The sequence below is a fragment of the Oncorhynchus mykiss genome, chromosome 21 (genome assembly GCF_013265735.2).
Source record: "Oncorhynchus mykiss isolate Arlee chromosome 21, USDA_OmykA_1.1, whole genome shotgun sequence".
Taxonomy (NCBI): domain Eukaryota; kingdom Metazoa; phylum Chordata; class Actinopteri; order Salmoniformes; family Salmonidae; genus Oncorhynchus; species Oncorhynchus mykiss.
The window spans coordinates 13,327,667-13,354,100 of record NC_048585.1 but is presented as its reverse complement, the minus strand read 5'-3'; the positions used below and the strand labels follow the sequence as shown (position 1 = coordinate 13,354,100).

The 26,434-nt window shown below is 46.6% G+C and overlaps 1 protein-coding gene across 13 annotated transcripts in view; it reads left to right on the top strand.

Moving 5' to 3' along the window:
- LOC110500961 (neuron navigator 3) overlaps positions 1 to 26,434 on the top strand; it is a 508,233-nt gene that overhangs the window by 254,800 nt on the left and 226,999 nt on the right. For 5 of the 13 annotated variants that reach the window (XM_036956980.1, XM_036956976.1, XM_036956979.1 and 2 more), the window contains exon 1: positions 2,463 to 2,966. The exons of 2 other annotated variants lie outside the window; for them this stretch is intronic. In XM_036956980.1, the coding sequence (XP_036812875.1) occupies positions 2,706 to 2,966 (261 nt within the window). In that variant the 5' untranslated portion in view covers positions 2,463 to 2,705. Of the gene's footprint in view, positions 1 to 2,462; positions 2,967 to 26,434 lie in introns of those variants that run through there. 6 more of the 13 variants (XM_036956981.1, XM_036956983.1, XM_036956982.1 and 3 more) reach the window with 2 other exon arrangements.

The following is a 26,434-nucleotide window of genomic DNA, read 5'->3' as shown; positions in this document are numbered from 1 at the left end:
TCAGCTGTTCTTCATTGGATAATGGTTTGAGTGGAACAGAGAAACGGAGGATTGGTTTGACTACTAGCTACAATGCTTTTTATTAATTTAACCCTTAATTTACCATGTAAGTTAACTGAGAACATATTCTTATTTACAGCAACAACCTGGGGAATAGTTACAGGGGAGAGGAGGGGGGGATGAATGAGCCAATTGGAAGTTGAGGATGATTAGGTGGCCATGATGGTATGAGGGGCAGATTGGGAATTTAGCCAGGGCACCGGGGTTAACACCCCAGTCTTACGATAACTGCCATGGGATCTTTAGTGACCACAGAGTCAGGACATCCGTTTCACGTCCCATACGAAAGACGGCACCCTACACAGGACAATGTGCCCCAATCACTGCCCTGGGGCATTTGCATATTTATTTATTTTAGACCAGAGGAAAGAGTTCCTCCTAATGGCCTTCCAACACCACTTCCAGTAAGATCTGGTCTCTCATCCAGGGACTGACAAGGACCAACCCTGCTTGGATTCAGATGTAAGCCAGCAGTGGGATGCAGGGTGGTATGCTGCTTAGTGTACATTGAGCCAGTTCAATCTGCAGGACAAGCCTGCTCACTTCTCTTCTTCAGTCCTCGTCTTCTATTGGATGATGCAGTGTTCAAATGTTCCGGTTTGGTGTGACGTGGTAATCCTCCCTACTCTCACACATCCCAGCCCCTAAACCGAACCAGATGTAGGCTTTCCATATTAATCTTTCACTCTCTTTTACGTCTCACACCACACTAGGAGCCGTTAAAAACCACACTTACATGTCACATTTTGTCCAGTTAATAAACTCCAAATGCATTCAGGGTTGCCCGTTTCTCACCACTAGCTGTTGAAAAGCTAGGTTGAGAGAGGCGTTTAGCCAGCAGGAAAGTACATGGCATTTAGTGATCAATGACTCCATTTCCTTCACCACTAGACTAAATGAAAAATATCCCTCCTTTTCTCTTTTCTTGACAGAGAAAACAGAGTTGCCACTTTTCTGTTCAATTCCTCTGGATGTTCTGATTATTTGTTTGACAGGAATTAGCAAGGAGGTCGTTTTTTCTGCCACAACCGTCCGCCTGGCTGTCAGAGAAGCAGTTTTTCCCCACTGAGGCACTTTCAGATGCTGCACAAACCACAACTCCCAAACACTGGTGTCAGTCCTCTGCTCACCGCCTGTCTTTCCAAAGCCATATTCTGGAGCAGGAGGGAGAGAGGGAGAGAGAGAGAGAGGGAGGGAGAGAGAGAGAGAGGGAGAGAGAGAGAGAGAGAGACAGAGAGAGAGACAGAGAGAGAGACAGAGAGAGAGAGAGAGAGAGAGAGAGAGAGAGAGAGAGAGAGAGAGAGAGAGAGAGAGATAGAGAGAGAGAGGGAGGGAGAGAGAGAGAGAGGGGGAGAGAGAGAGAGAGAGAGAGAGAGAGAGAGACAGAGAGAGAGACAGAGAGAGAGACAGAGAGAGAGAGAGAGAGAGGGAGGGAGAGAGAGAGAGAGGGAGAGAGAGAGAGAGAGAGACAGAGAGAGAGACAGAGAGAGAGACAGAGAGAGAGAGAGAGAGAGAGAGAGAGAGAGAGAGAGAGACAGAGAGAGAGACAGAGAGAGAGACAGAGAGAGAGAGAGAGGGGAGGGAGAGAGAGAGAGAGGGAGAGAGAGAGAGAGAGAGACAGAGAGAGAGACAGAGAGAGAGACAGAGAGAGAGACAGAGAGAGAGACAGAGAGAGAGAGAGACAGAGAGAGAGAGACAGAGAGAGACAGACAGAGATACAGAGAGAGAGAGAGAGAGAGAGAGAGAGAGAGAGAGAGAGAGAGAGAGAGAAAGACAGAAAGACAGAGAGAGAGAGACAGACAGACAGAGAGAGACACACAGACAGACAGAGAGAGATAGAGAGACGGAAAAGAGTGAAATGCAGAGATTTCTTAATAACCTAGAACTCTTTCCTCCATGAAAAATACAAACTGCTTCTGTGTGAGGGATTATGTACTGGATAACTCTCCAAACTTTAATTTTTTTATTTAACTTTTACTATTTCTTTCATCAAAGAGGAGGGCTGCCCCAGATGCAGGCAGCCAGTGAGAGGTGTCTATTTCTAGTGATCAGCGCTCGGCTACGGGGAGAGCTGTTTTGACAGTTGGAGCTGGGGAGTAACGTGCTGCTGAGGAATGCTGCTCAGAGAGAGAGAGAGAGAGAGAGAGAGAGAGAGAGAGAGAGAGAGAGAGAGAGAGAGAGAGAGAGAGGGAGAGACATGCACTTAACCAGGTCTATAATCACTGGTGGAGTGGCGGTTACCTTCCAGAGGAGTTTACGCCTCCGAGGACTGTTTGGTTTTGTAGTTCTGACAGAAATGGAGAGGGAGGAGTGGTTGAGCTCTGACAGAGAGGAGGAGGGGGAGCAAGAGAAAGGGGGAGTGAACCGGTGGTGGAGAAACCTTCTCAGTTTCTGTAAATCCCACACGCTGTAGGCTACAGAATGACTGCGGCTGCTCTCCCACTCCAGACTTCTCTCTGAGAGGCAGCCCTCTCTTTATTTTATTTCTCCTTCCCCTCTTTTTCTCTGCCAGACGTCAGGAGGAGACACAGGGCTCTTATTTGGCCTCTCTTGTGTGGGAAACTGAGGGAAACGACTCCTCTCGCTGTTTTTTCAACCTCTTCCTCCTGTCTGCTTTTGAACTCTCTCTCTGGATGTGACGGACCATGCCGGTGGTAGGAGTAGCCTCCAAGCTCAGACAACCCTCAGTGGGCTCCAAGCCGGTCCACAGCGCTCTCCCCATCCCCAACCCGGGCAGAACCGCTGCCACACGAGGGTACATGGCCAGGACCCCAGAGCTGAGGGGGTCAGATTCCCCCCTGCTCTCCTCCTGTCAGCTGTCACTCAAGTCAGAGTACCAGGAGAGGAGGACACAGCAGAAACAACAGGGACGGAGCAAGGAGACAGAGGAGAGTAAGATCTGCAAGGTCAGTGACAGTGTGTTGTTACTGGGGGACATGCTGTCACTCTGTGGCCCCTTCTCCCTTCAAACTCTACTCTCTAAATGATTTTTGTCTGCATGTCTGTCTGTGCAGGGGGAATTGATTAGCTCTACAGGTGGCTGTGCTGGCTGGCCAAGTCTGAGTGAGCTACCTAACAGAGGCAGGCTTGTTGGATTTTCTTTAGACTGTTCTATTTCTGTGTGACTAGATGACTCATTTAGAAATCAATGTGGTCTTGGTTCAGCAAGTTATAGCAGGTGCCATGCTCTCTATATACTATTGGGTGGAGGTCTGCTTGCAGCACTTAGCAAACTTTAAAAAGTAGATGTAACCATGCCCAATCCTCCTTAACTATACCCAATCCTCCTTAACTATACCCAATCCTCCTTAACCATGCCCAATCCTCCATAACTATACCCAATCCTCCTTAACTATACCCAATCCTCCTTAACTATACCCAATCCTCCTTAACCATGCCCAATCCTCCTTAACTATACCCAATCCTCCTTAACCCTGCCCAATCCTCCTTAACTATACCCAATCCTCCTTAACTATACCCAATCAGGAAATAGCTGTTTTTGATGTGGTATTTTCTCATAGACTACATGGAATTGTGACATAAATACTTTAAATGCCTCTAAATAATTTCAGCACCATTTTATTTATCTTTTATTTATCTTTTATTTATCACATTTATCATGTGTGTGCGCCGCATTGTCGTGTTGCGCTCAGTCTATTAAGATCCCTATCTGTGAACTGAACCGTGCTGGCTGTTTTATAGGAGGAAAAAGCTATGCATAGTAATCACTGCTACCTGAGAAGCCCCTCTGAATCTGACATGCCCTGAATACAAACACCCCCTCTCCTCTCAGCTTTCCCCTCGTGTGGAGTAACGTTTCAGATGGCTAGCTGGCGTTTCCCCCCTCTGAGCGCTACTAAAGCCCATTCTCAGGCCCAGACGTATTAAAAAGGCGTGGTAAGAATGGCTAGCGAATGATAGACATGAACGGATCGCCTTAAGTGCTTTCCCATACTAAAGTCAGCCGGTGCCAAGTTCTTTGGGAGTGTTTTAGAATGTTGGAAATTGGACTCATGACAAGTGGAGAAGGCGGGGTCCGTCTCGGAAAGGAAGCGAAAGGATTTCAAATATCCCCGCCAAATAGTTTTGGTAGTGCATGCTCGCCCTACATCTTCGACCTGTCAAAATACCAACAGACTTTCTTGTTTTCCTGGTCGCTCCGGCCAAGTCTCCTTGTTTACTGCTGGGGCTTCTGGGAACACTCTGGGAGCCTTTTCTTTTTTGTCTTCAAGTTCTTAACTGACTCAGGGGCCGCTTTTCTCCTGGAAATATGTGCTGACATCAAAGAGCTGAGCAGCTGAGCGCTGCCTCCTGGATCCTCGTAGCGTGTCCGTGACTGACTGGAAAGCGCATGCAGGGCCAGAGCAAGGGGAAGTGTGTTTTATCATTAACCCGGTGCTGAACCGGTAACTCTGTTAAATGCACTCCATAAACCATCGGTTTCTATGCACGCTGTTGAAAGGGTTCTGCATCCTCCCTTTTGGTGTCACAACCCTTGAGTGAACAACCCCTGAGTGAACAACAACACACTTGACTTATTTAACTTTTCTCTAGTGGGAGGAGCTGGGAAAAGCTGGATGGTGCTGGGAAGAGCTGGGAGGTGCTTGGGGGTGCTGGGAGGTGCTGGGAGGTGCTGGGAGGAGCTGGGAGGTGCTGGGAGGTGCTGGGAGGTGCTGGGAGGAGCTGGGATGTGACGTAGTGTAGTGCAATTTGTTTTGGAGCGGAGTGTCAGGGGCTAAAACATAATTCTACTAATTTGTAAACTGCTCATTGACCAGAACTAAGCCCCAAAATAGATTTGATTTGAAAATAACAATATGTTCATAGCTTGATAACATTGAGACACGATCACGTCTCTTTTTATTGGTGGGAATACTTGGTGAACAGATTTCCTAAATTAAACACATTTTTCCTGGTTCTAATTTTTTGACTATCAGCATAAACAATGGGGGGGGGGGGGGGGTAATCCTCCCCTGTCGGAGAAGTAGAGATAGAGTACATGTTGTCATTACTCCTCAGTGTGACAGTAGTAGAGATAGGGTACATGCTGTCATTACTCCTCAGTGTGACGGTAGTAGAGATAGGGTACATGCTGTCATTACTCCTCGCAGTGACTGACAGTAGTAGAGATAGGGTACATGATGTCATTACTCCTCAGTGTGACAGTAGTAGAGATAGGGTATATGATGTCATTACTCCTCACAGTGACTGACAGTAGTAAAGATAGGGTACATGATGTCATTACTCCTCAGTGTGACAGTAGTAGAGATAGGGTATATGATGTCATTACTCCTCACAGTGACTGACAGTAGTAGAGATAGGGTGCATGTTGTCATTACTCCTCAGTGTGACAGTAGTAGAGATAGGGTATATGATGTCATTACTCCTCACAGTGACTGACAGTAGTAGAGATAGGGTGCATGTTGTCATTACTCCTCAGTGTGACAGTAGTAGAGATAGGGTACATGATGTCATTACTCCTCAGTGTGACAGTAGTAGAGATAGGGTACATGTTGTCATTACTCCTCACAGTGACTGACAGTAGTAGAGATAGGGTACATGTTGTCCTTACTCCTCAGTGTGACAGTAGTAGAGATAGGGTACATGATGGCATTACTCCTCAGTGTGACAGCAGTAGAGATAGGGTACATGTTGGCATTACTCCTCACAGTGACTGACAGTAGTAGAGATAGGGCACATGTTGTCATTACTCCTCACAGTGACTGACAGTAGTAGCGATATGGTACATGGTGTCATTACTCCTCACAGTGACTGACAGTAGTAGAGATATGGTACATGGTGTCATTACTCCTCACAGTGACTGACAGTAGAAGAGATAGGGTACATGATGTCATTACTCCTCACAGTGACTGACAGTAGTAGAGATATGGTACATGCTGTCATTACTCCTCAGTGTGACAGTAGTAGAGATAGGGTACATGATGTCATTACTCCTCAGTGTGACAGTAGTAGAGATATGGTACATGGTGTCATTACTCCTCACAGTGACTGACAGTAGTAGAGATAGGGTACATGTTGTCACTACTCCTCACAGTGACTGACAGTAGTAGAGATATGGTACATGCTGTCATTACTCCTCGCAGTGACTGACAGTAGTAGAGATAGGGTACATTGTGTAATTACTCCTCAGTGTGACAGTAGTAGAGATAGGGTACATGATGTCATTACTCCTCAGTGTGACAGTAGTAGATATAGGGTACATGTTGTCATTACTCCTCACAGGTACTGACAGTAGTAGAGATAGGGTACATGTTGTCATTACTCCTCAGTGTGACAGTAGTAGAGATAGGGTACATGTTGTCATTACTCCTCACATATACTGACAGTAGTAGAGATAGGGTACATGATGTCATTACTCCTCAGTGTGACAGTAGTAGAGATAGGGTACATGATGTCATTACTCCTCAGTGTGACAGTAGTAGAAATAGGGTACATGCTGTAATTACTCCTCACAGTGACTTGCAGTAGTAGAGATAGGGTACATTATGTCATTACTCCTCCGTGTGACAGTAGTATAGATAGGGTACATGATGTCATTACTCATCAGTGTGACAGTAGTAGAGATAGGGCACATGATGTCATTACTCATCAGTGTGACAGTAGTAGAGATAGGGTACATGGTGTCATTACTCCTCACAGTGACTGACAGTAGTAGAGATAGGGTACATGTTTTCATTACTCCTCAGTGTGACAGTAGTGGAGATAGGGTACATGTTGTCATTACTCCTCACAGTGACTGACAGTAGAAGAGATAGGGTACATGATGTCATTACTCCTCAGTGTGACAGTAGTAGAGATAGGGTACATGTTTTCATTACTCCTCAGTGTGACAGTAGTAGAGATAGGGTACATGTTGTCATTACTCCTCAGTGTGACAGTAGTAGAGATAGGGTACATGTTGTCATTACTCCTCCACAGTGACTGACACAGCTTGTTCTGTGTGGAGTGGCTGAAAGGAAGGATTCAGTGTGATCAAACAGAAGTGTGTGTGTGTGTGTGTGTGTGTATACCCTCGCTGCATAATGCATGCTTGTGTGGACTTGTTTGTCCTTGGTTAAGCACTGGGCTGGCAGCTCTCCTTGTTTAGTGTTTACCAGACTGTGTTGTTATTCCTAACTGAGAGAAAGTTTGAAGGGAATCTCATGACACAAACACACACTACTTCAGAGCCTGTAATGTGTTGGAGACCATTGATCATGATTGGGAATAAAAGGAGGGATTCCACATGACAAGTGGTTAATGTTAACCGGTTTCAAACTAATTATGAGCTAAACATATCCAATGCTTCTGTTTGAAAATGACAAATAACTGTGGTTTGTAGGGTGTGTTTAGAACATCCATGCTTTAGGGCATCAATAATATTGAGGGCTGAATAGTGTGTGTGTGTGTGTATGTGTGTGTATGTGTGTGTGCCTGCTTTTGCACATGTCTGCGTTCAATCTATACGATTGTACGTGTTGGCATTCTTAGGAGGCCTCCTTCCTTCGGTGGTCTTGCATAACACCTGCATTCTTCCCCGGGACCTCAGTTAATCCATCCAAGGCTGACCTGTCAAGAGATCCTCCTCCCTGTGATTGAGATGAGATCCAGGACACACACACACAGTCACACACACATACACACTGTAGTACTCACTGACATACCTTGTCAGTCACTGTAGAATGAAGAGGTACTGGAGGTGAATGGGGTTGTAATGAAGTGCCACGGCTCTGCTGATGGGATCTGTGGCTCGGAGCCTTGGCAGATACCCAGCTACAGTGGTGAGGGAGGCGTCGTCCCAAATGGAACCCTATTTCTTATATAGTGCCCTACTTTTGATGGGCCAATAGAGTTCTGGTTAAAAGTAGTGCACTATATAGGAAAAAAGGGGGCAATTTGGAATGCATACAGAGTGTGAGCAGCCCTTGAGCGTGAGCAGTGTTATTCATTTTTCGACACCTTTTACAGTCATCGATTTCTCAACCTCCCACTAAGAGTTTTTTGTTGTTGTTGTCATTTTGTTCAATCCGATGCCATAACGTCAAACAAAATAAACCCTCTTTGGGTTACAGCATATGAAGATTGATTGACAGGTTAGACGTAGATCCCAGTTTGTCCTGCTAGTATGAATAACAGCAACATCTGCTCCTTTCACACCTTTCCTGTGTCACTGCATCTGATTCCGTGATACCGCGGATGTCACATCCTCCCTAGGTCATCCCAGTTACGAGCAGGAAAGAGCAATAGGAAATTGACATACATATTCTCCTGAAGGGAATCAATAGAATCGTGGGGTGCTGATGTGTTAGACTTTCCAGCTGAGACTCGAAATGGACGCCCTGCTGCTGATGTCTGAGCCGAGATTTATCATGGTTCTTTTTTGGTTGGCCGCCATGGTATGGTTTCTAGCCCTGGTGTCTGAGCCGAGATTTTTCATGGTTCTTTTTTGGTTGGCCACCATGTTATGGTTTCTATCCCTGTCTCCGTTTGAAGTGCATCCCTGATTAGAAATGACTGGCAGGTTTAATCCATGTGGTGTTAGCCTGCCTACGCATGTCTAATCAGTTATTACATCAAGGAAGGGAGAAAGGAAAGATGCAGTCATAAGGAATTCAAACATGGGCCCTTTCATGCTTCAAGGTACCAAGGTAAAGTTTTTGCCAGGCTGCAATCAGAGATTAGATCGGACACAGGCCAACTGTCTCTACTCTCACTCCTTCCCAATGGAAACACTGCACATGCACTTACTAGAACCATTATAATAGATTTACTGTAGAACAATTCTCCACATGACTACTGCACCCAGTTTGTGTCTTAGAAACACACACGATGCCTCAGGTCAGGTCATGAAACACAGGCTCTGTTGCCATGCTCTGTTCCCTTGGCTGCTATGGCAACCATACATAGCCGTGTAACCTTAGCGAGGGGATGTTGCCACTTCTGAATATGTGTATCAGTTTTTGTTTGCTGGAAGCGCAGACAACTGGCAAGATACACCCTGCCTGGCGCAAACGTCCTGTGGATCTTCTTCCACACATCCTGTTGTTTGTCTCTGATCTGATCTGCCAAAATGTCAGCAAGAAGAGATGAACCAGAGAGTGCGATTGCACATGGCCTTGTTTGCTGCAACGGCACATCTCCTCCACCTCTCACTACGCCTAGGTGCTGATAAACCCCTGCAGGAGGGGCCAGCAGGGAGAGGAGGAAAGTGGTGAGCTCAGGGATCCGTGTTAGGTCTCACTGGCTCTGGAGTTAGTGTGGGGAATGTAAACACAGCTCCTCTCCCCACTGGCTCAGATGCTGCCGAGGCAGCCGCCCTAGTCTGGTCTGCAGAGCTTGGGGTCCCTGCCAGCTCTTCCCGTCAGAGACAGAGGGAGGTGGGGAGGGAGGCCGAGCCGGGGGTTGTGTCCTAGCCATGGGTGGTCTGGTCTGGCTGCCTGGGCTCCTTATCTGGAAGAGAGGGAGAAGCCCCGGGGAAGTGGCGGTGTGTTGACCCCAGGCATGCAGCACAGGGCCCTGCTTCCCTTTTTACCACATGTCCACTGGGATAACAGGGATAGCTACACAGGACCTCTGGGATAACAGGGATAGCTACACAGGACCTCTGGGATAACAGGGATAGCTACACAGGACCTCTGGGATAACAGGGATAGCTACACAGGACCTCTGGGATAACAGGGATAGTTACACATGACCTCCGGGATAACAGGGATAGCTACACAGGACCTCTGGGATAACAGGGATAGTTACACAGGAAATCTGGTCTCTCCTAGTCTGTCTTTCTCTCTCTCTGTCTCTCTCTGTCCCTCTCCCCTTCTCTCTGCCTGCCTGCCTGCCTGTCTGTCTGTCAGTCTGTCTGTTTCTCTCTCTCTCTCACTCTCTCTCTCTCTCTCTCTCTCTCTCTCTGTCTCTCTCTTTGTCTGTCTCTCTACCTATGTCTGTCTGTCTGCCTGTCTGTCTGTCTCTCTCTCTCTCTCTCTCTCTCTCTCTCTCTCTCTCTCTCTCTCTCTCTCTCTCTCTCTCTCACTCTCATTCTCACTCTCTGTCAGTTTTTATTGGTATTCGTGCCGTGGGGAGTCAACTGCCGGCTCCTTGTGTAAAGCTTGGAGGGAGAACACACAGAGGGGTTGGTGTTTACAGTACGGCCGCACCAGTTTTAAATAACTTCTGTGGATCTTGAGTCAGTCTTTGTGTGAAACAGGAAGAATAATAGGTCTTTAAAAAAGGCCCGCCGGGTTAACGGTGAAGGATTTCAGACGCATCCTGTTTTTCCAGGGACAAGCTTTTGAGACAAGGCTTGAGGTATATCGGGCTCTGTCGTACATTTTGGAGAGTAAATTGAAAAACAACATACTTAATGGATGCAGCATGCTCTCCATTGAAAAAGTATTGGCCTCACATTGGGCTGCATTTGACCCCGAACCTCGAGGCTACAGTAGTGACAAACAACATAATGGGCACAAGTGGTCCTGTTCCCGCTTAGAATGGTCCTGTTACCTCTTAGAATGGTCCTGTTACCTCTTAAAATTGTCCTGCTACCTCTTATAGTGGTCCTGTTACCTCTTATAGGGGTCCTACTACCTCTTATAGTGGTCCTACTACCTCTTATAGTGGTCCTGTTACCTCTTATAGTGGTCCTACTACCTCTTATAGTGGTCCTGCTACCTCTTATAATGGTCCTGCTACCTCTTATAGTGGTCCTACTACCTCTTATAGTAGTCCTGCTACCTCTTATAATGGTCCTGCTACCTCTTATAGTGGTCCTACTACCTCTTATAGTAGTCCTGTTACCTCTTAGAATGGTCCTGTTACCTCTTATAGTGGTCCTACTACCTCTTATAGTGGTCCTGTTACCTCTTATAGGGGTCCTACTACCTCTTATAGTGGTCCTGTTACCTCTTATAGGGGTCCTACTACCTCTTATAGTGGTCTACTACCTCTTATAGTGGTCCTGTTACCTCTTATAGTGGTCCTACTACCTCTTATAGTGGTCCTGTTACCTCTTATAGTGGTCCTACTAACTCTTATTGTGGTCCTGCTACCTCTTACAGGGGTCCTACTACCTCTTATAATGGTCCTGTTACCTTTTATAGGGGTCCTGCTACCTCTTATAGGGGTCCTACTACCTCTTATAATGGTCCTGTTACCTCTTATAGTGATCCTGCTACCTCTTATAATGGTCCTGCTACCTCTTATAGGGGTCCTACTACCTCTAATAGTAGTCCTACTACCTCTTATAGTGGTCCTGTTACCTCTTATGGTGGTCCTGCTACCTCTTATAGTGGTCCTGTTACCTTTTATAATGGTCCTGTTACCTCGTATAGTGGTCCTACTACCTATTATAATGGTCATGTTACCTCTTATAGGGATCCTGTTATCTCTTATTGTGGGTATGTCACCTCTTATAATGGTCCTGGTATCTCTTATAGTGGGTATGTTACCTCATATAGTGATCCTGTTACCTCTTATAGGGGTCCTGTTATCTCTTATGGTGGTCTTGCAACCTCTTATAGTGGTCATGTTACCTCTTATAGTGGTCCTGTTACCTCTTATAGTGGTCCTACTACCTCTTATAGTGGTCCTGCTACCTCTTATAGTGGTCCTGCTACCTCTTATAGTGGTCCTGCTACCTCTTATAATGTTCCTGCTGCCTCTTATAGGGGTCCTACTACCTCGTATAATGGTCCTACTACCTCTTGTAGTGGTCCTGTTACCTCTTATAGTGGTCCTACTACCTCTTATAGTGGTCCTGCTACCTCTTATAGTGGTCCTACTACCTCTTATAGTGGTCCTATTACCTCTTATAGTGGTCCTACTACCTCTTGTTTTGGTCCTGCTACCTCTTATAGGGGTCCTACTACCTCTTATAATGGTCCTGTTTCTTCTTATAGGGGTCCTACTACCTCTTATAATGGTCCTGTTACCTCATATAGTGATCCTGTTACCTCTTATGGTGGTCCTGTTACCTCTTATAGTGATCCTGTTACCTCTTATGGTGATCCTGTTACCTCTTATAGGGGTCCTGTTCCCTCTTATGGTGGTCCTGCTACGTCTTATAGCCTTTACCTCTTATGGTGGTCCTGTTACCTATTATAATGGTCATGTTACCTCTTATAGGGATCCTGTTATCTCTTATTGTGGGTATGTCACCTCTTATAGTGGGTATGTTACCTCATATAGTGATCCTGTTACCTCTTATAGTGGTCCTACTACCTCTTATAGTGGTCCTGCTACCTCTTATAGTGGTCCTGCTACCTCTTATAGTGGTCCTGCTACCTCTTATAATGTTCCTGCTGCCTCTTATAGGGGTCCTACTACCTCGTATAGTGGTCCTACTACCTCTTGTAGTGGTCCTGTTACCTCTTATAGTGGTCCTACTACCTCTTATAGTGGTCCTGCTACCTCTTATAGTGGTCCTACTACCTCTTATAGTGGTCCTATTACCTCTTATAGTGGTCCTACTACCTCTTATAATGGTCCTGTTTCTTCTTATAGGGGTCCTACTACCTCTTATAATGGTCCTGTTACCTCTTATGGTGGTCCTGTTACCTATTATAATGGTCATGTTACCTCTTATAGGGATCCTGTTATCTCTTATTGTGGGTATGTCACCTCTTATAGTGGGTATGTTACCTCATATAGTGATCCTGTTACCTCTTATGGTGGTCCTGTTACCTCTTATAGTGATCCTGTTACCTCTTATGGTGATCCTGTTCCCTCTTATGGTGGTCCTGCTACGTCTTATAGCCTTTTTCCTTGAATGTTTTTTCTGGGATCTCTTCATCCCTCTGTTATGTTCATGGCGTACTCGCAGGGTACTAGAGATGATTGGATGCAGGACTGTCACCCATGCTGTAGCAGTACAGCCTCACAATCCCCTGCGTGAGAGGCCTCACAACCACACACACACACAGACATCAGGCAGCAGGTCCACACAACAGATCCACACAGTCCCTCTGGGCCTTCTGCTAGTTCAAAGGTATGGCTGTTAAATGATCTTAGAGAGGCAGGGCTCTCCAATGCCACTGGCTTGTTGTTTCACGCCATAAAAGAACAAAAGAAACAGGGGCCAAAGCCATACTCAGGGTACAGCACACACACACACACACACACACACACACACACACACACACACACACACACACACACACACACACACACACACACACACACACACACACACACACTCTTATGCTTGAACACACACAAGAACAGGCACACATACACATTGTTGGTTAAGGGCTTGTAAGTAAGCATTTCACTTTAAGGTATGTGACAAATATAATTAGATTTGACACACGTAGGTCAAGTGCATCTTGTCTTTCACCTTTTCCTGGAACTCTCTCCGTTTGTCTCGTTAGCTGTTTTCAGTTCATCACCCTTGCTTCAGGTTCCCTCCTGTGTCCTTTATTATCTCTCTCTCTCAATCCCTTCTTTTCAAATCCCCTCCATTTTTTATCCTATCCTCTTGCTCTTTCTGCATCCCAAATGGTATCTCTATTCCATATATAGTGGACTACTTTTACCCAGAGTCCTATGGGCGGCCTATGGTCCCTGGTCAGAAGTAGTCCACTATATAGGGAATAGGCTGGCATTTGGGATAAAGCCTCATTCTGGGTATTCCTCTCATTAGTCACTACCACATTCCTCCCCTTTCCATCCCTCCTGGAATCTCTCTGTACTCCATTCCTTTACATCTCTTTACCCTGCTCTCTCTCTACCCTCTCAGCCTTCTCCTTTCTCTCTCCCTATCTCTCTCTCGATGTTTTGATGAGACAGACATGGGGGGGTTCAGTCCACACACCTGGCACTGAGACCACCACTGATTATCTCTACCACACACAGAGGTCACCCCATACCCCCTTCACTCCCCCCTCTCCCGTGTCCCGGCCTCTGTCTGGGCTTTGCACCGGGGAGGAACATCTGTGCAACCACAACACCGGCCTCATTAGCAATCAGCAGGGCCTAGGACAGCTAGCCGACAGCCCGCACACTGCTAATGTGAAACAGGGTGAGGGGAGAAGAGGAGAGGGGAGAGGAGGAGAAGGCAGAGGAGGAGGAGAGGAGGGGAGGATAGAGGAGGAGAGGAGGAGAGGAGAGGGTAGAGGAGGAGAGGAGAGGGAGAGAAGGAGGAAGAAGAGGAGAGGGTAGAGGAGGAGAGAGGAGAATAGAGGAGAAAAGGAGGAGAGCAGAGGGTAGAGGAGGAGAGGGTAGAGGAGGAGAGGGGGGAAGAGGAGGAGGAGGAGGAGAGGGGAGTGTAGAGGAGGAGGGGAGGGTAGAGGAAGAGAGGGAAGGGTAGAGGAAGAGAGGGGAGAGGGGAGAGGAAGAGAGGAGAAAGGAGAGGAGAGGGTAGAGGAGGAGGGGAGAGGGTAGAGGAGTAGAGGAGAGGGGAGAGAGGAGTGGAGGAGAGGGGAGTGTAGAGGACGAGGGGAGGGTAGAGGAAGAGAGGGGAGGGTAGAGGAAGAGAGGGGAGAGGGGAGAGGAAGAGAGGAGAGAGGAGAGGAGAGGGTAGAGGAGAGGAGAGGGTAGAGGAGGAGAGGGGGGAAGAGGAGGAGGAGGAGAGGGGAGTGTAGAGGAGGAGGGGAGGGTAGAGGAAGAGAGGGGAGGGTAGAGGAAGAGAGGGGAGAGGGGAGAGGAAGAGAGGAGAGAGGAGAGGAGAGGGTAGAGGAGGAGAGGGTAGAGGAGGAGGGGAGAGGGTAGAGGAGTAGAGGAGAGGGGAGAGAGGAGTGGAGGTTGGCGTGAGTCAGGAGAGATCTGCGTTACCCTGTGATTCAGGCCTTACACATATTAACACTCCCTAACTAGCAAACACAATTCTGGGATTTGCTGCCCTTCGGGCTCCTGGGTAATGGACCTGATAGCATATAGAAGGTAAATGGCAGTCAGAAAAGGACTTGACTAGAGCAAAGTGCACTGGACTATTACACCATACTAAGGCTGCGTCTCAAATTGCACCCTAGTCCCTATATAGTGCACTACTTTTGGCCAGAGCCCTGGTTAAATGTAGTGCACTACATGGGGAATAGGGTACCACTTGAGACACACAGAGATGAGCCTTAACTGTTTTAATGGATTTCATGAGAGGAAAGCCCGTTCTCTATGTCTGGATATGGGTCGCTGTCTCTTTGCCTTTGGCCTGTGTTTATGTATTCTAGTGAGTAATGCCACACATGCTGTTAGAGGTTTTAGTATTGTATGATGGAGTCACCACGACCCCCACAAGCATCCATGGTCATTATTGTCCCTTTATTTCAATGTACTCATGTCAGTTGAATCCTTTTTATAACATGTCTTTGCAGCTTATGTAAAACTGTATCAAACATAACATGGATATCTTTACCACATTCTAAGGATTTTGTTTTTAGTACACAATTATCTCATTTGATAAAATACTGAGTGTTGGCGCACACCCCAGAGAATTGGTTGTGACATCCCCTACGGGCTGGACATCTCGTCCAACTGGGCATCCCCTACGGGCTGGACATCTCGTCCAACTGGGCATCCCCCACGGGCTGGACATCTCGTCCAACTGGGCCCTTTCGCTCCCGGACAGCGTGTAAAGGTCATTGTGGCAGCGCTTGATCTGTACTTCCCCTTTTGGTCATGGTAAATGGAGTGTGAAAGTGGATGTTGTGCTGATAGGGGAGCCTGCTTTTTTGGGACTGCCTGGCCCTTTGTGTGTGTGTGTGCGCATGCACGTGTACGTGTGTGTGTGTGTGTGTGTGTGCGTGCTTGTGTGCATGTGTGTGCGTGTGTGTGTGTGCGTGTGTGTGTGCATGTGTGTGTGTGCGTGTGCTCGTGCGCGTGTGTGTGTGTGTGTACGTGTGCGTGTGTGTGTGTGCGTGCGTGTGTGCATGTGTGTGCGTGTGTGTGCGTGCGTGTGTGCATGTGTGTGTGTGTGTGCGTGCGTGCGTGTGTGTGTGTGCATGTGTGCGTGTGTGTCCGTGTCCAGACTACCGAGTTCACAGGCGTGTGGGAGAAAGGGCCGCGGCGACTGTGAACGTGGGCGAAGCTGTAACCAATCAGTTCTTGGGTTTCTCACAGTACGAGGGCAAATGGCTCTGACCCAGTTGCAGTACAGAGATGGTGAACATTGTGAATTTCTTCTGCAAAGTGGAATTTCTAATTTGGTCTGGTCACGTCTGTCCGGGGTGTTTCTCTTCCCTACTGTACACAGCTTTACACTGCCTGTGTCTGGTCCTCTGCACGCACAGTGTCCTAATATAAGGTGCTCTCTACCACAGTGTCCTAATATAAGGTGCTCTCTACCACAGTGTCCTAATATAAGGTGCTCTCTACCACAGTGTCCTAATATAAGGTGCTCTCTACCACAGTGTCATAATATAAGGTGCTCTCTACCACAGTGTCATAATATAAGGTGCTCTCTACCACAGTGTCCTAATATAAGGTGCTCTCTACCACAGTGTCATAATATAAGATGCTCTCTACCACAGTGTCATAATATAAGGTGCTCTCTACCACAGTGTCCTAATATAAGGTGCTTTCTACCACAGTGTCATAATATAAGATGCTCTCTACCACAGTGTCATAATATAAGGTGCTCTCTACCACAGTGTCATAATATAAGGTGCTCTCTACCACAGTGTCCTAATATAAGGTGCTCTCTACCACAGTGTCCTAATATAAGGTGCACTCTACCACAGTGTCCTAATATAAGGTGCTCTCTACCACAGTGTCCTAATAAAAGGTGCTCTCTACCACAGTGTCCTAATATAAGGTGCTCTCTACCACAGTGTCCTAATATAAGGTGCTCTCTACCACAGTGTCCTAATATAAGGTGCTCTCTACCACAGTGTCCTAATATAAGGTGCTCTCTACCACAGTGTCATAATATAAGGTGCTCTCTACCACAGTGTCCTAATATAAGGTGCTCTCTACCACAGTGTCATAATTAAAGATGCTCTCTACCACAGTGTGCTAATAGAAGGTGCTCTCTACCACAGTGTCCTTATATAAGGTGCTCTCTTCCACAGTGTCCTAATTAAAGATGCTCTCTACCACAGTGTCCTAATATAAGGTGCTCTCTACCACAGTGTCCTAATGTAAGGTGCTCTCTACCACAGTGCAAATATACTTCTCTTTTGTACAACTAATTTCTGTCTCCACACCGGGCCTTAAAAGCGTTGCCATTAAAGAGTGTTAAGTTTGCCCATAAAGTGTGTTAACTTTGCCATTAATGACTGTTAACATGAACTACTGCCCCTCAGCTTTGCCCCTGGAGGCCGGAACTGAATTCGCCCCCTTCTCTCTCTCTTCTCCCCTCCTCTCTCTCCTTCTCCTCCTCCTTCTCTCTCTTCTCCTCTTCATTCTCTCCCTCCTTCTGGCTCGCCTATTCTCCCTCTCCTTCTCTCTCTCCTTCTCCTCCTCCTCCTCATTCTCGCTCTACTTCTCCTTCTCCTCCTCCTCCTTCTCCCCATCCTTCTCTCTCTCCTTCTCCTCCTCCTTCTCTCTCTTCTCCTCCTCCTTCTCCCCCTCCTTCTCCCTCTCCTCCTCTCCCTGCTCTCTCTTTCTTCTCCTCATTCTCCCCCTCCTTCTCCCTCTCCTTCTCTCCCTCCTCTCTCTCTCTCTTCTCCTCCTCATTCTCCCCCTCCTTCTCCCTCTCCTCCTCTCCCTGCTCTCCCTCCTTCTGGCTCTCCTTCTCTCTCTCCTTCTCCTCCTCCTCCTTCTCTCTCTCCTTCTCCTTCTCCTCTCCTTCTGTCCTTCCTCTCCCTCTCCTCTCCTTCTCTCCCTCCTTTTCCCCTCATTCTGCCTCTCTAACAAACCGCTGGTATTTATACTCTGGCTAGTTGTTCTCACAGGGTAGTCTCCTGACACGAATTGCACTTAGTTTATTTACTGGCCAACTTGTGTTGTGAAAGCTCCTATGTTTTTACAGCCCAATCCTTGATGCGTCTTGTGAGACCGTTTGAGAGTCTGAGTTTAATTTCTTCCCAGTACTGTTACTGTTGAAGTTTGTCGACCGGCCAAGGGGCGGCCATTGCTGGGCCCACGCTCATGAGAAACGACCTCTGTGCACTGCTTTGTGCTCCCGGATGGAGGAACAAGTTCCTCTCTATTCACTGTTGATGAATAGAAATGGCTCTATAGACTCATATTTGTCCGTGTAATCTCCTTAATAGCGTAATTGCCTTGCCCACATGGTAAGTAAGTAGGATGTTTTGAAACACAGGGAATCTTTGTCTTTTTCTTTGGTTTATGTATCTACACCCATGATAGGTTCACTCTCGGTTCAGGGCAGCCATTAACCTCCGGGGGAGATGTGTGATGGTCCTTGACGCTAAGAAGAATGGACAAACAAATATTCTTTCATAATCTGTTAATGAGCTGGAAGGAGTGGCGGCCATCTTGGAAGGGGAGTGTCAATACTTGTGTTATGACAGAGGGACAAGAGACTCATTGTGTCCAATCACAGCCTTTATGTGAGAGGGGTCGCTCGCCAACGGCTGTCGGACCAAAGTCTATGGTGTGCTTTATGTCTGGCACCGAACATTCCTCTCTCTCCCACCTGATATCACTTGTGTATTCTTCACTGTATTTTTCTGTTCAGACTCGGAGAGCAAGAGACAGAGGCTTTTGTGTTCAGCGGAGCTGTGTGTCTGACACGAAAGAGACACCTTAAAGTGATTTACCAAGGTTTTCCGCCTGCATAGACGAACAAAGGAGACAGTTGGCTTTCAAAAGATGCTTCCCACCTTTTCCCCGCAGTAGAAAAAGAGAAGCGGGTTGAGGTAAATCTGTATAAATCTGGCAGTGGGCACTGTGCAGCGCTAACGGCGCCTGGCGCGGACCTCAGCTCTTCATTCAAAGAAGATGTGGACGGGAGGTTTAACGGTCGCTGTATTGGAAGCAGATACAGGCACCTAATTCAGGTTTTAAAGACTAGTAGACCCGCATCTGGCTCCTCCTTCATCCTCTGAGGGAACAGCTGAGGGAGGAGAGAAGAGGATGATGGAGGGGGGAGAAGGGGTGGAGAGTTGTTGTACTGGCGTGGCCTTCAGCGCGTTTAAGCTACTTAATATTTTCCGTAATCTGGAGTCAAGACGTTTTAAATAGAACCACATTGTTTAGTGTGTACAAACGCAATCATTGGGGTGGTGGGAGGGTCTATTCCCCCATCTCACCCCTTTGATCTGGGCTTGTCCACTAACTTCTATCCAGTGGGAAGTGCACAGAAGCAGAGCTATAATGGAGGACAGCCGGGGAGTGGGCTGTTAAACATCGCCCCTCTTCCTTGTCGGCGGATAGGCGCTCGCTGATATTCATTTCCATGCTCTTGACAGGGGCCATTAGTCTTGGGGAGGAGGCTTGAGTTACGGCGTTTAGGGTGAAAAGATCCTCTGGCGCTGAGGTTTGTGGGGGGGGGGGAGTATATATGTGTTGCACAATAACTTCAACCGCTGGAGAGACGGGAAGCTGCTGCCGGGAGACGGTGGTGCGTGGGAAAGATGGAAGGCTTGTCAGCCAGCCAGTCTCTGATGCAGAACATGGTCAGACAATTTTATTGAAATCTAATCTGAAGTATCCGTTTCAGATGGATTGACGCGGGATTCATTCTGTTGAAACATTCCCCATATTACTGTGCACTAGAATCAGTTATCAACGTAGGCATATGGTATCAGTCACAGTACACAACATGTAAGCTGTTGAAATAAGCTAAGGATGTGCTCTCCCGCTCACTCCATGAGCTTGACACTCTCTCCGAAGCACTGTTTAGAAGAAACTGTCATCTTATTTACACCGAGCTATTTGTATCAATCAAGAGGGGAAACACAACACTCTGAAGGTCCGGCCTGAGTCACGGTCCACGCTCCACGCACCTCGTAAGGCGCTGCTGAAAGCCGTGCCGACCGGGGCCAAAGGATCAGTGTGTTTGCTGACTGTGCTGTAGAACAGGATGTTTGGGTTCACTCCACCAGCTTGCTGCTCTGCAGATGTGCTGATAGAGCAGGGTGTCCAGCTCTTCCCCCCCGCCAGCCAATCCCACGCCTCCTTCTACCAGAGAGAGGGCCTCTGGGTAAAAAGAAGTGTCCTCTCCCACGGACTAACGAGCCCTCTGTTGATCACAGACATCTGGCCATCTCAGCAGTGGTATAGTAAGAAGAGGAAACTTTGGCTGTCCAAATCCCCTCTGCTCCGTCGGCTTCTCTATGACCTGAACAGGGGTTTGGAGTGTTGGGGAAAAGTTAGAGGGAGACGCACTATCAAACGATTGTGACTGCTTATCCAGATATTAGTCTGGACAATGTGGAGGCCTACTGAATGTGTTCCAAAGCTTCTTGATCAAAATGTCACACTTGGCCCTTTACTTCCACTGCCTTAGGTTTCTTATTCCAGGTGAGGGAGATGAAGCCAGTTTGATGGTTTACGGTAGTGTGGCTGATGAGGATAACAGATAGGTGGGAGAAGAGTGGAACTTCAATTCTCACAGGTGTTCCTATGTAGGCAGAGCAGGAAAAACACAGGTTTATGCCTCTTGCTACAAGGTACCTTATAAAAACCTCAGATGTAATGGGAGGGCAGTGTTATACACTTTAGCTCTGTCTCATTGTGTGTGTGTGGTTGTGATCTGAGCTCGTGTACGTGTGTTAATGTGTGTGTGTGTGTGGTTGTGATCTGAGCTCGTGTACGTGTGTTAATGTGTGTGTGTGTATGGTTGTGATCTGAGCTCGTGTACGTGTGTGGGTGTGTGGGTGTGTTAATGTGTGGTTGTGTTAATGTGTGGGTGTGTTAAAATGTGGGTGTGTGGGTGTGTTACTGTGTGGGTGTGTTAATGTGTGGGTGTGTGGGTGTGTTAATGTGTGTTAATGTATGGGTGGGTGTGTTAATGTGTGGGTGTGTGGGTGTGTTAATGTATGGGTGGGTGTGTGGGTGTGTTAATGTGTGTTAATGTATGGGTGGGTGTGTTAATGTATGGGTGTGTGGGTGTGTGGGTGTGTTAATGTGTGGGTGTGTGAGCATATTTTCCTCAGGGTTTTACTCTAAAGTAGCTCTTGGCACCAAAAGCCAGGCTGTTACAGTTTAATAGCAGAGTTGTTTACTCTTTTATACATACCCACTTCACCCCATTTTGGGATGGTTCCTGTTTCCCTCTAGTGTTTTTACTTAGTGGCATGCCCAACACTGTCTTGTTAACTGGTTCCTGTTTCCCTCTAGTGTTTTTACTTAGTGTCATGCCCAACACTGTCTTGCTAATGGTTCCTGTTTCCCTCTAGTGTTTTTTACTTAGTGGCATGCCCAACACTGTCTTGCTAACTGGTTCCTGTTTCCCTCTAGTGTTTTTACTTAGTGGCATGCCCAACACTGTCTTGCTAATGGTTCCTGTTTCCCTCTAGTGTTTTTTACTTAGTGGCATGCCCAACACTGTCTTGCTAACTGGCTTTACGACCAACGGCGAAACTGCCTGTTTTTTTTACAATATAGGTTACACTATACAACTTGGGAATGTTGTTGGTCTGAGGTTAGAGTGGCTCAGCTTCTCTGTATAAACTCCACAGGTAGCTAACATGACTGAACCCGCTGACTCTCCGTTGAAGACACCGCCGTTAGGCCTATCGGACAGACGTGTGGCCCGAGCGGCCAACAAGCCTTCCGCCCACAGAGTGCACCAGGAAAGAGCAGAAAAGACTAGCTGGAGGGGAAAAAACAGGCTATGAGATGATTAAAGGTGATCCATGCTTGCCAAAAGTTTGACATTTCAGCATTTGGCTCGAATGCAGGCCACGCATCGCAGGCACCCAGTCTTTCATCTGCTTCAGAAGGAAGGAATAACATTGAGGAACAGAGATGTCCTAACATGATTATAGTCTTTAACAAGAAGAAAACGTGCTCAATTAGCTGGGTGGTTCTCTCTGCTGATTAATGCAGCAGGTAGTGTACTTTTGTTCTAATCTCCTGCTCAACTCACCGTAGCAACAGAACTTCACCTGTCTGTCTGTTGCTTGGAAGCTCCAGGTTTAGCTCACTGTCCATGCTCTGGTGCAGGATCAAAGACTTGAAAGGAAACGTTCCCTCCGTCCTTTATGAGTCAATCTAATCTAATGACTTGACTGGAGGAGGCAAAGAAAACACGACTAGAGGACGACAGAAAGATGCAAGAAAGACTAGATAGATCTGCTTTGTACCACTGCTGAGATAGTTTGCACACTTTGGGCCAATACAGATTGAGTGATTCATTCTTCCTTTTGGTCTCTCAGATGGGCAGTCAGTCACAAAGCTGCGCTAACAAAGATCTATATGTGATGTAATCTTATCAAGAGAGAAAAGCGTGGGGGGATTGTGGGTAATTTTCCACTGTAATTGTCCTGAAGCCCAACAAGAGTCAGATGTGTTCTGACACAGCAGTTCACTTACTTAGCAGAATTGCTTGTCTGTTCTCTGTGTAGGAGACTTTGCCCTAATGCAACTGGGCTTGAGTGGTATGCAAACTGGGCAAAAGTATGTTTGCGTTGGAAAGTGACACGAGGCTTATGGGCCTGTGATTCACATAGTGTGGTACAGAATATTACGCAGGTCGGGTAAAGCTATCTGGATGCCTAATGCTGGGATTACATCTGAGGTTGTTTCAACACGAGCCTCTGTTGGTATCTGAAACAGTAATGTTGTACTGAGGCGAGAGGGAAAGAATTAAAAAATATGTTTCAATACTTGAACACATATTTGTTGACGGTCAATGACGTGGCGTTATGCCCCACCCACATCATGTTGGCACCCGTTGATCTGCTCCCTGGTTAACCAAAGGGCTTTGAGCGTCTCGCCTGTCTGTCCTCATTGAAGATTTAAGGACTGTGCTCCAGCAGGCTCTTAATCAATAAACACATGCTTTATTTTGTATCAGTATCTGCTTTACGTTGAACATGGTGACATTGCCCCCAGAGTTAAAACACATAGAGCGACAGTTCCCAGTGTAACAGATGGAACTAGGTCTTTATTCACGGCCCCTTTGCTCTTCATCAAAACATCTTCTACATGCTTTGAAAACCCAGCATAAAGCCCAGCAAGAGGAGTGAATTAATCTCTCTCTCTCTCTCTCTCTCTCTCTCTCTCTCTCTCTCTCTCTCTCTCTCTCTCTCTCTCTCTCTCTCTCTCTCTCTCTCTCTCTCTCTCTCTCTCTCTCTCTCTCTCTCTCTCTCTCTCTCTCTCTCACTCTCTCACTTTCTCACTCTCACACAAACACACACATATCTTCCAGTAAGACTCTTCAGGATTCCAGAGCAAATCTGACCGATGTTGTTCTAGATATAACTCCAGCAGGTCTGTGTCTATTCTACTGTCCTTGCCTTGGATTTCATAACTTTCACACAAAGCAATTGGCAATGTTGATGTTACAGACTAGCGTGTTCTTGGAGCGAATTGAGAAAGAACGTAACATTTTGTGACTTTCGAAATTACTTTTGAAATGTCTGGAATCCCAAATATTTGGAGGGCCGTAAAACTCAACGGTGGTCCCCTGGTCCTGAATACTAACAGGTCATATAGAAGAGTAGAGCATGACATGTGTTGATAGTCAGGTCAACTGCTGGGACCTCCTCCTCCCTGTATCTTGGCCTATAAACCTTGCAGATGGTATCTGGTAGCAGACAGCACCTTGCAAGCTTCAGTATTAACCCTATTGCACCCTGAGTGCTGACTCTCACCAAGGCAAAGAGCCTAAACGGTGTGCACACACACACACACACACACACACACACACACACACACACACACACACACACACACACACACACACACACACACACACTCACACACACACAGACACAGACACAGACACACAAACAGACACACACACACACACACACACACACACACACACACAGACACACAGAGACACACACACACACACACAGACACACAGAGACACACACACACAGACACACACACAAACAGACACACAGACACACACACACACAGACACACAGACACACACACACACAGACACACAGACACACAGACACACAGAGACACACACACACACACAGACACACACACAAACAGACACACAGACACACACACACACAGACACAGAGACACACACACACAGACACACACACACACACACACACACAGACACACACACAAACAGACACACAGACACACACACACACACAGACACAGAGACACACACACACACATACACATACACACACATACATAGCACCGCACATGGACTGTGTTTGAATGGGCGAGGCAGATGCAGGCAAGTTTAGTTTAACACAGAGGTTATGAATGCTAGCAGCCCTGGGATAGAGTCGTTTCAAGTGAGACAATAGGTCCAGCCCAGACAGGCAGGAGCAGATGCAGGGTGGATCTGATGAAGTGCAGGGTTCATGTCCTCGTGCTCAGTGTAAACAGACCTGGCTTGTGGCTAAGCTACGCACTGTGACTGGGCTGGGTGGCTCTAATTGTGGGCCTCTCTGTGACCAATCAGAAAACACAATTCTGTTGACCCCAATTTTTGTGTTTATTATTTTTGAATATTTCATGATAGTTATTCATATTTCCAACTTAATATACAGTGCCTTGCGAAAGTATTCGGCCCCCTTGAACTTTGCGACCTTTTGCCACATTTCAGGCTTCAAACATAAAGATATAAAACTGTTTTTTTTTGTGAAGAATCAACAACAAGTGGGACACAATCATGAAGTGGAACGACATTTATTGGATATTTCAAACTTTTTTAACAAATCAAAAACTGAAAAATTGGGCGTGCAAAATTATTCAGCCCCCTTAAGTTAATACTTTGTAGCGCCACCTTTTGCTGCGATTACAGCTGTAAGTCGCTTGGGGTATGTCTCTATCAGTTTTGCACATTGAGAGACTGAAATTTTTTCCCATTCCTCCTTGCAAAACAGCTCGAGCTCAGTGAAGTTGGATGGAGAGCATTTGTGAACAGCAGTTTTCAGTTCTTTCCACAGATTCTCGATTGGATTCAGGTCTGGACTTTGACTTGGCCATTCTAACACCTGGATATGTTTATTTTTGAACTATTCCATTGTAGATTTTGCTTTATGTTTTGGATCATTGTCTTGTTGGAAGACAAATCTCTGTCCCAGTCTCAGGTCTTTTGCAGACTCCATCAGGTTTTCTTCCAGAATGGTCCTGTATTTGGCTCCATCCATCTTCCCATCAATTTTAACCATCTTCCCTGTCCCTGTTGAAGAAAAGCAGGCCCAAACCATGATGCTGCCACCACCATGTTTGACAGTGGGGATGGTGTGTTCAGGGTGATGAGCTGTGTTGCTTTTACGCCAAACATAACGTTTTGCATTGTTGCCAAAAAGTTCAATTTTGGTTTCATCTGACCAGAGCACCTTCTTCCACATGTTTGGTGTGTCTCCCAGGTGGCTTGTGGCAAACTTTAAACAACACTTTTTATGGATATCTTTAAGAAATGGCTTTCTTCTTGCCACTCTTCCATAAAGGCCAGATTTGTGCAATATACGACTGATTGTTGTCCTATGGACAGAGTCTCCCACCTCAGCTGTAGATCTCTGCAGTTCATCCAGAGTGATCATGGGCCTCTTGGCTGCATCTCTGATCAGTCTTTTCCTTGTATGAGCTGAAAGTTTAGAGGGACGGCCAGGTCTTGGTAGATTTGCAGTGGTCTGATACTCCTTCCATTTCAATATTATCGCTTGCACAGTGCTCCTTGGGATGTTTAAAACTTGGGAAATCTTTTTGTATCCAAATCCGGCTTTAAACTTCTTCACAACAGTATCTCGGACCTGCCTGGTGTGTTCCTTGTTCTTCATGATGCTCTCTGCGCTTTTAACGGACCTCTGAGACTATCACAGTGCAGGTGCATTTATACGGAGACTTGATTACACACAGGTGGATTGTATTTATCATCATTAGTCATTTACGTCAACATTGGATCATTCAGAGATCCTCACTGAACTTCTGGAGAGAGTTTGCTGCACTGAAAGTAAAGGGGCTGAATAATTTTGCACACCCAATTTTTCAGTTTTTGATTTGTTAAAAAAGTTTGAAATATCCAATAAATGTTGTTCCACTTCATGATTGTGTCCCACTTGTTGTTGATTCTTCACAAAAAAATACAGTTTTATATCTTTATGTTTGAAGCCTGAAATGTGGCAAAAGGTCGCAAAGTTCAAGGGGGCCGAATACTTTCGCAAGGCACTGTAGTTATAGAATATCTAGCTGCAAAACCATTTTTGTTGTTGGTAGACACTTGTTTTACCGTCCCTCCTAGCTAACAAATGCATCTGTTTTCTCACAGTGAGAGAGAAATGTGGATTCTCACCTAGCACAGAAACCTGAATACACCTCTCTTTCCTGACAGTTGTTATGCCCCGGGCTGGCACCCCAGGAACACCTCTTACACCATGTGTGTTTG